This window comes from Globicephala melas, chromosome 20 (assembly GCF_963455315.2).
Source record: "Globicephala melas chromosome 20, mGloMel1.2, whole genome shotgun sequence".
Taxonomy (NCBI): Eukaryota; Metazoa; Chordata; class Mammalia; order Artiodactyla; family Delphinidae; genus Globicephala; species Globicephala melas.
This window is the reverse complement of record NC_083333.1, coordinates 54218099-54232122: the sequence shown is the minus strand read 5'-3', so window position 1 is coordinate 54232122 and position 14024 is coordinate 54218099. Positions and strand designations below refer to the sequence as shown.

The following is a 14024-nucleotide window of genomic DNA, read 5'->3' as shown; positions in this document are numbered from 1 at the left end:
AAATTGTTCTCTCTGCCCAGAAAGTTCCTCCTTGGAAAACTTTCATGGCTCCATCCTTCCTGCAGTTCTCTAATTAAATGTCTTCTCAATGAGATCTTCATTGATTATCCCTAATTTGCTGTCTATCTTCCCAAACTTTCAATAGATTGTAAATTCTGGGGGACAAAAGGAGGACTTTTTGTCTATTTTGTTAGGTGCTCTGTCCTCAGTACCTGAAACAGAAACTGGCACGTAATAAGTACTTAATAGTTATTGAATGTATGAATGAAAAATTGGCCCTTAAAAATATGTCCTAGGGCTTCCCTGGTGGCGCAGTGGTTGAGAGTCCGCCTGCCAATGCAGGGGACACGGGTTCGTGCCCCGGTCCGGGAAGATCCCACATGCCGCGGAGCAGCTAGGCCCGTGAGCCATGGCCGCAGAGCCTGCGCATCTGGAGGCTGTGCTCCGCAACGGGAGAGGCCACAACAGTGAGAGGCCCGCGTACGGCAAAAAAAAATATATATATATGTATATATATATATATGTCCTATAGTAAAAATACTTCTAACCGTCCCTTAGGCTCAAACTAAAGCAAGTATCCTATAATAGCTCCCAGAAAATTAAAATAGCCACAGTTGAATATTAGCCATGGCAATTGTAGCAGAAAGTTCCATTGCAGAGAAAAGAGATTTCTGCATCAAGTGAAGAAAAAGAAGCGGTTTACATTATAACAAGTGCCATATTAAATTATATTGGTGTCCTGGAGGACTGTTATTGACCCAACACCACACATTTTTGAGAGAGCAAGTGGTTTTGCCCATACCATCCTCTTCCTAAGGTGGAGAATGTAGCTATTATATAGTTTTGTTTTGTTTTTGTGTTTGTTTGTCATCTAGCGGTGGAATAAAATGGTGAAAAGAACATTAATGTTGGAGTCAGGTAAACCTGGGTTTAAATTCTGGCACTAGTATGTGTCCTTGGATAGGATATGTAACCTCTCCGAGCCTCTGTTTGATTATGTATAAAATGGTTTTTAATAATGCCTTTCCCTCAGTGTTGTTCTAAATGTTAAATGGGAGAAGACGCATGAATTACCTGAGATGTAACATGTGGTTAATAAATGTATTGTGAACATTGCATCCCATAGAAATAGCTGTATATTTTGCTACTGAATTCTACCTTTTGGCTTAAATCAAAATGGAGAAGTAGCAGTTAGACTGATGTCTAGGAATAAGCTTTGGCTCCTGGCACTTGGACCACGGAGAAGCCCTGAACACTATAAATCTCTCAGCAGTATCTGATGAAGCTGCAAGAGCCTTCCTAGAACATGAGCCTACCACCTGCTTGACTTTTGTAGAAGCCTACTCTTTTTATCTTTTCAGCTAATTCTTAATCTTCTATTTTCCACTTTCAATTCTCCTTTGTTTCTCTTATTTTCAAAATTCTATGCTAGATGTGTGAAGTTGGAGATTCCATACTGAAAGTTTTCTAAGAAATCAAGAAAGGAAAAGTAAGGTCAGGCAGCTACTCTGTACAATAAAATAACGTGAATATTAATTTTCAAATTGAGATGTGAGAAACATATGTATAATTGATTCACTTTTAGAATTAGAACTTCCAGGAAGGAGGAAAATATTTTGTTTAAACCACTGAATTGTTTTTACATGTTTTTTTTTTCAATGGCATTATTTTTTGAAATTTTTAGGAAGCCAAAGCTGTGGTCGAAGAAACAAGAGCCCTGCGAAGTCGGCTTCATCTTGCCGAAGCTGCACAGAGACAGGCACACGGAATGGAAATGGATTATGAAGAAGTGGTCCGTCTGTTAGAGGCCGAGATTACAGAGCTGAAGGCTCAGCTTGCTGATTATTCTGACCAAAATAAAGTAAGCAAAACAGTTCTCTCTTCTAGTTACCATGGTTTCCTTGCCGTTGTCATGTATCCTGTTTTCATTTTCTTTTCATCTGCACTTCTAAACTAGGTCAGTGTTTGTCTTCTATAATTCAGTGATAGGATGATGTGTCATGATGGGGGTAATGTGAAGGTTATGAGCCTCCGTTTATCCAGATAGCTTTGGGATGCAAAAGTATGTGCCCAAATTTATTCAGGTCATTGGTCAACATTGTACAGCTCAGGCACTGAGTCCTGGAACTATTTAACATTTAATTGATTACATTGGTTTCCTCCTTTTTCCTAAACTTGCTAATTTGTCCTGTGGGGATGGGAGGAGGAGAGTCTAGGGATGGGGTTTGCTCTTTGATTAGAGCACTCAAGGAAGTGTGAAAGTTAAAGAATTTTTTGCCCAAGGCCCAAGATAATTAATAGAAAGAAACTTGAGTTTGAATTTAGCAGACTCCAATTTCAATAGTGAAATACTGAATGCTTTGCAGAAGGCAATGTGAACTTTTTTTAATGTGAATTTTTTCATTATGTGATTTTTTAAGACATACTGCACTCATTGAATGGTCTTCAAAAACTGTAACAGACATTTTTATTTCACTGAAGTAAGGTAGAAAATTAAATAAATTGAAATAGATATTTTATAACTTCATGAGTTCATTTATAACCATAGTGTTTATATCTCTCTAATACAGTCATCTTTCAAGAGAACATAAAACAAATTTGAAAAATTTGTGTGTATTTATTTAAACATAAAAGAGTTAAATACTTTAAATATACCAAGTAGAAATGAAACCAGTTTTAGAAAAGCAAAATACAGAAGAAAATCTGAAATTTTCTTCGGTTAGCTCTTAAGAATCGCTAATATATTTCTCACATCTGTCCATTTAAACCAATCCCAAAAGAAGGTTGACATTCCTGTCACCCTTTGATAATACCACAAGGCCAAGGGGAAAACATTACTTGAGACAGCAGAAATACTTAGGAATATTACTTGTATTTATTATTCTTGACCCAGTGTTTACATTCTGAAATCAGAGATATGTGCTTATTTCATGAGTAACTTTAACATGATTCTGAAAATATTTTGGGAATTTTCAAAACACTAAAAGTACTTTTTTTTAATAATAACTTGATTTACTTTTGGAGGGATAATCAAGTCTTTAAAAATACTTTTTAAATAATATAACATTCAAGGAGTTCACATGAATTTATTCATTTTTTTAAAAGCATAAGTTATTTGCTATTCTTTCTTCCAGCTCCTAGCTGAGAAACGTTTTTGTCCTAAGTCGTGTAGTAATATAATTAATTCAGTTCTTCTCTTTTTTAGCATAATGGTGTCTCATGCCATTCCTCTTAACAAAATCCTAAACTAAACCATTAACCTGTCTCTGAAGATAATCTTTTTTTTTTTTTCCCAAAGAGGAGATGTTATACATGAGCATCTTAACATTTTCCAAACCCAATACCAGTGGAGAAATAGAAGGAAATTTGTTTTTAATTGTTTGAGATTGCTTGAAGAGACACTGACCAAGATATTACAGGATTCAGATTCAATATTCATTTTTAAGGCATATTCTTTTTGTAACAATATTATTTTTCTTACAAGTTTTCCCTTATATTATCTCTATATTTACTTTTTTTTTCACCTTCAGCTTAAGAAATAAAACTTTACCAGTACCTTCGAAGACCCACAATATCCCTTTCCAATTGCATCCCCCTCCCTCACCCTCATAGGTAAACAAACCACTTTCCTGGATTTAGTGTTAAACATTTTCTTGATAATTTTACTACCTATGTATATATCCCTTAACAATATGTTGTTTAATTTTGCCTGTTTGTCAACTTTATGTAAATAGAAATATACTACTTTTATTGTTCCAACTTGGTTTTTCACTCAAAATTTTGTTTTTGTGATTCATCTATTTGAAGTTTATAGCTAGTTCATGTCTTTTCATTGCTTTTTTGTACTCCATTGAGTGGATATATTACAGTATATTTGTCCATTCTGTATTTGATGGACAGTCCAATCGTTTCAGTTTTCTTCTGTTATGAACAATGTTGCTGAAAACAGTTTTGTACATATATCCTGCTCCACATGTGTAACAGTTCTCTTGGGTTCATATCTTGGAGTGGAATTGCTAGGTTGAATGGTGATTGTATGATCAACTTTACTAATTACAATTAGGCAATTCCTAATTGTTTTTGAAAGTGTTTGAACCAATTTTATTCCCAACAGTAATGAATGAGAATTACCGTTTACCCCAAATCCTTGCTGATGCTTGCTTTCTTTTACTTTTAATTTTTATCAAACTGTTAGGTGTAATAAGTGTATCTCATTGTGGTTTAATTTGAATTTCTCTAATGATTTTGAGCTACTGATGTGCTGGGACCAGCTGGTACTAGTTTATGAGAGCTGACTGTGTGCATTTCTTCTTAACTGCATGTTCAACACATCATGTTGTTAGCTTGAAATCAGCCATGGTGGGGTTATTTACACCCCCAAATGCAATAAACCAGGGCTTTGCCCCTTGTCCCAGATAGTCAGTTGAGTTAATATTTATGCATTTATTAGGCATTTGTGTTTCTATGTGAAATGCTTCTTCATATCTTTTAACCATTTTCCACTGGGTTATTTGTCTTTTTTATATTCACATGTAGTGATTGTTTGTATGTTCTGGTTACTAACCTATCTTATATTTTATGTTGTAAAAATCCTCTCTGGAATTTATAGCTTACCTTTTCACCCTCTGGTGAAATGAACAGGTGTTATTTTCAAGTAATCAAACTTCTCAGTCTTTTCTCTCATGTGTCTTTCCAGAAGTCCTTCCATTCCCAAAGATATTTTTATATTTGTCTCTAAAAGTTTTAAAACTTTGATCCTTCTGTCATGGTTTTATGTCATTGTATAAGGTGGGGATTCATTTCATTCTTTCTTTTTTATCCTAAGTGAATGGCCAACTATACCAGCACCGCTCATTCAAAAGTCTCTTTTACTCTAAATCTTGATCCGATCAACCTGTCTAGTTCTTTTTCTTTAAAAGTGTGTTGGCTATATAACCCTTTGATCTTTTATATGTATTTTAGACTCAGATTATAAATTCCATCAAAAGAAATTAATACGATTGCCATTTTTACTGAAAATGCATTAAATATATAATTTGGGGGAAATTTACATATTTATGATTGTGTCTTGATTCATAAACATCATTGAGGAACAGAAAGGTTAATTGCATGTGGCCAGAGAATCTAGTCTATAGATAACTCCAGAATTCATTGATGGTTGCTTCATGGCTTACTGTCTGACCAATATTTACAAATATTCAAAGAGAGCTTGAAAAGAATTCTGCAATCATTTGATGTGTTGTTTTATATAGTCCACCAGATCAGGATCATTAATTGTGGGGTTCAATTCTTCTCTAGTCATATTAATTTCTTTGTCAGGGAATAAGTTAAAATTTCCCTTGTGATTACTTTTTAAAATTTTCTGTATATATTTGAAGTAATGTTTTTAATTGCATACAAGCTTAGAATTATGTTATCATCCTTTTACGAAAATGTTGTGACTCTTCAATCTTCTTTCCCCCTTAATGCTTATTTTTGATTGATATTAAAATAGTTATACCAGCTTTCTTTTGGTATCTACCTATGTATTTTTTCCATCCTTTTACTTTCAACTTTTCAGTGTCCTTATATTTTAATTGTGTCTATGATAAACAACTGGTAGTTGGATTTTTTTCCCCATTTTACTGATTTTTGACCTTTAATTGGAAAGGTCTTTCCATTTACATTCTTATTCACAAATGCACTTGGCTTCATTTCTACCCTTTTATTTTGTGCATTTTATTTGTCCCATATTTTCTAGTTGTTTGTCATTTTTTGCCTCCCTTTTTTTTTTTCTTTTTTGGATTGGGTCAGACTTCTCCTGTGTTCCCCTACTCCCATTTCATTTAGTTTACTCTGCTAGTTTAGAAGTTAGACACTTGGTTTCTAATTTTTAAAGATTATATTAGAAATGTTAACATTCTATTTTAACTTAAATTATAAAACTAATCACTGGCTTTCCACTTCTTCTAAATATTGTAAGGACTTTAAAACATAAATCCAATCATCCCTTTCTGCTTAATTTCTATTAACTAAGTATTTTAGTTCTTTCTTGACTTTTAACATCATAAATTAGATACTATTACAGTTTATTTTGTGCAGTCAACCTTCATTTAGATAGACCTCCATGTTTATCATTTTCTTTGTTCAACATTCTTCCTTTCATTTGACATCCTTGCTAGAATTACTTTCTTTTTTCCTGAAATACATCTTTTAGAAGTTCATCTTTTAGAAATAGTGAGTATCTATTGGTAATAAACTCTATTTTTGTTTGTCTGGAAACTTCTTTTTTGACTCTTGTTCTTGAAATATATTTTTGCTACATTTAGATTGTTAAATCGGCACTGAATTTCTTTCAGTGTTTTTATTCCATGGTTGTGATATCAGATGTCAGTCTGTCGTTTGTTTGCTATCTGTTGTTTCTTTTTAGATGATTTTATCTTTAGTGTTCAGCAGTTTGACTATGATCAGTCATGTGTTCACTTATTTTTATTTATATTGCTTGAGATTCATGGAATGAGGTTCCTGATATGAGGAACAGTGTCTTTCACCATTTCTGAAAAACCCTAAGCTTTTATCCTGACCTATTCCTCTTTCATTATTTCTAGTCTGTCTTATGTAATTCAGATTGGATGTATGCTAGATCTTCTTCCGGTTATTTTTTCTCTTTTCATATTTTCCATTTTTATTTTTATGCTCTATTATGAGAAGTTTCTTTACCTCTGCCTTCCAGTTCACCCATTCTCTTTTCATCTGTATCTAATTGGATAGTAAATGCATAAATTGAGTTTCTAATTATTACTGCTTTTTTTTTGACATCTTTATTGGAGTATAATTGCTTTACATTGTTGTGTTAGTTGCTGCTGTATAACAAAGTGAATCAGCTATACATATACATATATCCCCATATCCCCTCCCTCCTGCATCTCCCTCCCACCCTCCCTGTATTTTTACTTTTCAGATCTATTTTTTATGTCACCTGGATCTATTTTGATAGTTTCTTGTTTCTTTATTATGCTTTAAATTCTTAATTTTTAAAACATATTAAACATAACTTTATATTCTGTATCTGATCACTTCAGTAGCTGCTGTCTCTATAGGTTTGATCCTATAATTTGTTTCCTTCAGCTGACTTTTCATCCATAGTAGCTTATTTGCTGAGATCATGTTCTTTTGATACATTAAATGTAGGCATTCTTTGATGTCTGAGTTTAGCAAATAACCCCACTAGAGAAATTTTTTGTTTGCTTTTACCAGCCAGGGACCAATTTAAACTAAATTTTCAGCTTATGAATGTACAGGCCACACAGGTAATATAAATTCTGACCTGGAACCTGCATGAGTTGGGGGACTGTGGTTGGCAATTATTCGGGGGACACTTTTTTAACCATTCACCAGAGGCAAAATCAAAAGTTTTGTTTCTCCCTAATTCACCCATTAAAGTTCTCCTGTTTGCCATTTGTGCCTGATGAAACCCCAAACTATAGGCCTCCAAGGATCAGCAAATACCCTGAGATCAAATTGTGCTACAGTGTACTCTAACTTCAGTGGGTTCATTCAGCATTGCTATTGCTTATCTTCATGAAATTCCTTCACTTTTCCTGGAATTCTTTTACTTCCCCGTCAGCTCAGCTTTACATTGGGTCATATTATATTATATATTTATGTATAGGGCTTCCCTGGTGGCGCAGTTGTTGAGAGTCCGCCTGCCAATGCGTGGGACGTGGGTTCGTGCCCCGGTCCAGGAATATCCCACATGCCGCAGAGCGGCTGGGCCCGTGAGCCATGGCCGCTGAGCCTGCGCATCCGGAGCCTGTGCTTCGCAACGGGAGAGGCCACAACAGTGAGAGGCCTGCGTACCGCAAAAAAAAAAAAAATTTATGTATATCTTCAGCATGTTGGATTGTGCCACACTAATACGGGTTTCCGTCAGCCTCTGGTAACCATGTTGTCAAGAAATGCCATAAACTAATTAAAATGTATTTTAATATAAGAATATAATATAAACTAATTAAAGTGTATTATATATAACATTATATATAATAAATGTATTATTATATAACTTTTATTAAAATAAAAGTTATTTGTAGCTTATCTTAAAAAGTTTGCAGCATTCCTGTGCAGTTTAACTTTTAAAAATATACAATTAGTTAAGTACCCCGCAAAACAAGAAGATATGTACAAGAAGAGAGAAAATAAATGATATAGTAATGTTGGATATTAGTTAATAAAAAATGAAAATAGGAGCCACTAGTATAAAATTGAAGAAATGTATAATATGTTCCTTTTGATATCTCTGTCCAGGAAAGTGTTCAGGAGTTAAGAAAGCGAATCACAGTACTTGACTGCCAATTGCGAAAATCAGAAATGGCTCGAAAAACTTTTGAGGCATCCACTGAAAAGCTTCTTCATTTTGTAGAGGTAAATTTTCCTGTTACATCACTTTATGTCCATTTTTAAGAAATGCATAGACAACTGACATACAGGTAAATGTCATGGCGTTTGATGGCTAGTGAAACATTCTCTGGGCTCAAAACAGCAATGGTGACTTACAGTCAGATTTTAAATTGCTTAGATAATGAAAAGACCAGCTAACATACAGATTAAGAGAAATAATTGAGACAGGGTAATATGATCCCAAATATATACTATGTTTTAATGAACACTTTCTTAACTTTTGATACTATGTAAACATTAGTTGATAACTACCCTATAAAGAAATGTTTCTCTGTGTATTATAATTCTGAGTAGAATTGTATGTTAATGTAATTGATTTTTTCCCCTATATAACACCTTTTTAATCATATGGGTGGAGGGGGTTATAAATATTATTTAAGCAAGAGAAAACATTTTAAAAAGCTATCAAAGTTACATTATCACCTTCACTCTCTTGTTTGTCTCTAGGCTATTCAAGAAGTATTTTGTGATAATTCTCTTCCTTTGTCAAATTTAAGGTAAGAAAATTTAAGTGCTTTCTGCAGAGTATGGCCACTGATTACATTCTTCATCTGGTACTTGTGCTAAAATACTAAAATCTCTTAAAGTCTTAAGATAGTCAAAGCAATTTTTTTCCTTTTATAAAGACTACCACTAGCAATGTAGTTCTACTTCTAGTAACATATGCTTGCAGAAACATAGGAAAACTCCACCCTTTTCTGTGAAAACAGCAGTTCAATAAATGAAGATGATTCATTATATTTTAAGTTTCCACATAGCATTTTTGAATTTAGAAAAATATCGTAGTACATGGTAGTACATATGGTAGTACACCTTTAAACTCATTTTAATGTAATACTTTATTTCTTCAGGTGAAATCTGATGTTTTTATTGTTATCTATGCTGCTTATGATGTAAAATAATTATGTGAATACCATGATGATTATTTTCAGTATGATGTTAAAATACTCAGCAGTCAGATTCCGCTTGTATGGGTTAGACATGTCCCAAACTCCCACCACCCAAGGTTTCATTGTGACCTTGAATAATAATTCAAAAGCTTTGGTATTAAAAATGACTATTTAAAAGCCAGAGCCTGCCCTTGCAGGTTCACAGAACAAAAGTAACTTTAAAAAGCAACATTAATATATGTAACTGAATCACTTTGCTGTACACCTGAAAGTAATACAACATTGTAAATCAACTATACATCAACTTTAAAAAAAAAAAAAGCAACATTAAGCAACTTTTTGCTACATCTTGGAAAGTTAAACACTAGTAAAATTTGGCTCAGTCTTTTTAATATACTATATCATCTGTAATGGATGTTGGCCTTGGTATTCTACACGGAATAAAGGCTCTGTATTTGAATTTGAGAATTGATGCTTTAGTTTCTCCTTGTGAATTAATACTATCATGCTTAGGAAGATGCATTATAAGTAATGATGGCTTTGTCATCAGTCTAAAATTGTCTCTTTTCAAGTAAAAGTTTCAGCATAATGGTAAAAGTAAAACCTTGCATTTTAATTGTATCAGAATGCATTCATTTCAGGTGACTTTCGCATTTTTTAAAAGTGGTATAAATGCTCTAGGCTTTTTTAGATTTAGGGATAGCAAATGGAAGAGTTTAAGAGAGAATTTCAGGAGCAAATATACATATTGAATTTATATTTAATATTACTAGAAGTAGTAGTAAATGTCTCTTTAATAAATTTATGTTTAAGTGCTTAATTTAAGTGTTTACAAAACTAAATAAAAGGCCAAATCATGTTAGCATAACACAAGCACTCACAAAATAAGCCAAACAAATGATTTAGGAGGAAGCTATCCTTCTATCCCTTCCTCCTTATGTATAAGGTAAACCTAATTTTTTAAATATGCCTATTTATTATATAATAAAGAATTGAAAACAGAAATATTATTTTGTGGGAATTATTTCGATTATGGTTACAAGAATACAATGTTCCCAGAAATCAAAAATTTTTGTACAATTTCATAACTATGAAGAATTCAGACTTAGCAAAGATAGATATTATTCATTGTGTAATAAGTTTAGCTTTATTTTATTGCTTCCATAGTGAAAGAAGAGCTATGTTAGCTTCCCAGACGTCCCTCACACCACTGGGAAGGAGTGGACGTAACATCCCAGCAACGCTGGCACTTGAATCTAAGGAACTTGTTAAATCTGTCCGAGCCATACTTGATATGGATTGTAAGTTTTCTGCATTTTTTTCATGTGCTTAAAAATAACTTATTTAGCAAAACAAAAGAAGAAAATTTCAAGTTTGATAGTTTAATCTTGTTAAATGCATTGGTTTGCCTACAGTAAAATTGATAGCTTATCGATAAAAATCTTAATGCAACCAATTGTAGGGGGAGAATACTTGCTTTATTTAAAGTGCTCAAAATGGCTTCCAACAGAAGATAGCTGATTAAGACCTTTTTTTTTTTTTTACCTCTACTTCCATCTAAAGTCTCTCTGAAATGGAAGAATAAATATAAAAATAAATCCACAACAGCACTGGAAACCTAGAAGGTTGGACTCAACATTGAGGAAATTTTTAATAATATACAACAGATGGAATAAGATTGAAGATACAGCCCAGCTGTGCAAGAGACCCCAGAACACAATAAAGGTGAAAGACAGTGAGTTAAGTAGAACCATGAAAAACCCTCAAGATCACAAGCAGGGAAAGCTAGGAACAAACCCTGGGGCAGTCAGCAGGGTAACGAATTAAAGGGCTGTAGAGCAGCTGAACGAGTTCCCTACTCTTCAGAGCTAAGAGAATACCTCTCTCAAGGGACTGCATGATCTGTCACTGGACACCCCCAGAGTCAGCCGTGTTCTCAGTAACCTCCTTACATATTTGTCTATGTAAGACTCCTGTCTCAATTTAGATATTCCTGTCTGAAATTAGCAATATTTTAACTTTTAAAATTAGAATGTCAGTAATAGCTGCTTTTAGTCTTTACATTCTGATGCTAGTTAGAAGTTATTTAGACAGCCGTGTTCTCAGTAACCACTGGACACCCCCAGAGTCAGCCGTGTTCTCAGTAACCTCCGTGTTCTCAGTAACCACCACAGGCCACATTGCTCCTATTTTTTAGGAGGGATGAAAATAGCCACTACTAATGTATTATGTGTAAGATCAGAATTTTATATATCAGACATTTTTAAGCTAGGATGGGAACAGTGGAGGAAAACACCTGCACAGACATAGCCCAGTGGACATTGCAATCATTAATTTTAATTACCTTGCTAGCATTAACCTTTATATTTGTCAAACATGATTATTCAAAGAAAATTTTTGAAGTTCAGCAGAACTTCTTTGGAAGAAAAGTGGAAAATTACATCTTCACTTTTTATCTGTCATAAGATTATACCCACTCCGCTGCTTAAAACTAGCAAATTGTTTCTAAGTTGTCTTCCTATTTAGAAATACAATTGCTAATGTTTGCATATTTCCCAGCACTTTTGTAATTATATGTGACATATCTTTTTCAGTGTGATAATTCAGATAAGCTCAGCTCATTTTTCTTTCTCTTTAAGCAGTAGCTTTTTCCATCTGTAATGAAAAGGAGAAAATTGCTATCATGTGGTAGATAATTCAGCCACAGCCTCCACCTCATTTCCTTTGCCATGGCTATCCGATTATTTCAAGTTTCAATTTGAAATTTTCATTTGGGTAATTGCCTCCACTTTCTTGTTAATTTAAGTATACTCCAGGATGTTATACTATGGAATTTCCTCAGAAATGAAATTAAGATTTCTTAGGTCTTATAGGTTAAAACCAGTCACTAAGGAATATCTAGAGGACAATTGTGAACCATTTTTGGATCATGGACTCCATGGAAATCTGGTGAAAGTCCTCTTCCCAGAAATATGCAATTAAGCACATTTTTTTCATGCATTTTCAGAGTGTTTATGAATCCCAACTTAAGAACCCCTGATGTAAAATTACAGGGAACACGAATGCTTTCTACAGCATTGCAAACATGGCCATCCATCTCTCACAAGAATACCTCTAGCAGTGGAGAAGTATATGAATGACATAGGCAGCCAAGAGTCAAGCAGCACTTTGAATCCACATAAACAATGTGCCTCAGAATCTCTGATGTTCCCTGGAGGTCCCCCAGAGAGCACCTCAATTGGTCATCCAACTTCATTAGGCAAATTACTTAACCTCTGGGCCTGTTTCCTCATATAAAAGGTAGAGATTATAATATCTGAAGTGGCAGGATTGGAGGATTAAATGAGATACATGTAAAGTACCTTAAAGTATAAGATGTTCTATAAATGGCTGTTACTGCTGCTGGTACCACATTACTATCTATAGTAATTAATTTAAAGAATACTTTTTCTCTATGGTAAGCATTATATAATTATTTTCTAAAGCTTTGTTTAACTTTGATACATTTGAAAATGTGATAGATGAGACCTTTTCTTAATATATAACATTTATTGCTATTATTGATTTTGAGTTAGAATGTAATCATCACAGGAAACTGCGGTTAAATGTCTGAATCAGCAGCTTATCTTTCAGTTGTTTATTGCTAACTATAAGGAAACTTAGATCTGCTCTGTTACATTACCTTCAGTGAAACAGTATGTAGACATAATAGGCATTTTCAATCAGTACTGGAACCCCTGGAGGCCCTTATATTGATCTCCATCAATATTTACATGGTCAGTATTGCAATGCTTTAGTGTCATCTTTATTTGAAATAACTACATGTTTTAAAGTGTAATTTTCATTTGATTGACATCTAGATTAACAAAATTCTGTAATGAAAGCAGGAAGAGGCAGTTCTATTTTTAAAAAATGCATATTAAAACAATATCTGGAAAAAAACAAACAAACAATATCTGGCTGGATATCCAATAGGAGGTTTTTTATAAAAAGAGAACTTATTGACTCCCTGGTAAATCGGCAGAGTAAACACAGGCTTCTACCTTCCTTCCCATGGAAATGATCAATGGAATATAAAAATAGGGGGGAAGTCTTCAAAAGCACTAGCAGTTACAGGCAAATCCCCAAAACTTTTCAACATAGGGCAGGTAGGACCACATAGAAGAGAAGTATGAAGGTCCTCTGCTAAACAACAATAGCAATTATGGGAATAACTGGAGGGAACCCTGACAGGAGGGCACCCCTTAATGCATTCTAATTTGAAGGGGTAATGAATAAAGTCAAAGACTGGCTAGGGGGTAGATGGACTCTTTTTACTCTATTATTTTGGTGAGTCAGTGTCATTTGTTGAAATCCTCAGGGTCCACACAGTTTCTGTGTCAAGCAGAAGGCCATCTGGGGCTTGGTCCTTTAGTCAGCCTAGACACACTTTAGACCTGGCACACACTGGGGCATACAAGAAATGTATGTAAAGAAATAAATATAAAGGGAAACTGGCACAGCAGCTTCTGTACCACAGGCCACATTGCTCTGCACAGCCGCCTCTGGTCCTGGCTCACGACTCACTCCCCTCAGACTGATGCATTGTCCTTATACTTGCAATGCAATGCACATGGGCCAGCCTCCAGCCTGAGCTTTAGATCATACCCTCATCAACAACTTGGTTGAGTGTCAGGGCAGCCAGGGATCCACATATTT

At 34.3% G+C, this 14024-nt stretch overlaps 1 protein-coding gene across 4 annotated transcripts in view; it reads left to right on the top strand.

Annotated features, from left to right (window-relative positions):
* Positions 1-14024, top strand: part of STXBP4 (syntaxin binding protein 4) — a 182774-nt gene that overhangs the window by 107259 nt on the left and 61491 nt on the right. For all 4 annotated transcript variants that reach the window (XM_030881608.2, XM_030881607.2, XM_060291045.1 and 1 more), the window contains 4 exons: positions 1685-1861; positions 8284-8400; positions 8884-8933; positions 10494-10627. In XM_030881608.2, coding sequence (XP_030737468.1) covers positions 1685-1861; positions 8284-8400; positions 8884-8933; positions 10494-10627 — 478 coding nt within the window. The remainder of the gene's footprint in view (positions 1-1684; positions 1862-8283; positions 8401-8883; positions 8934-10493; positions 10628-14024) is intronic.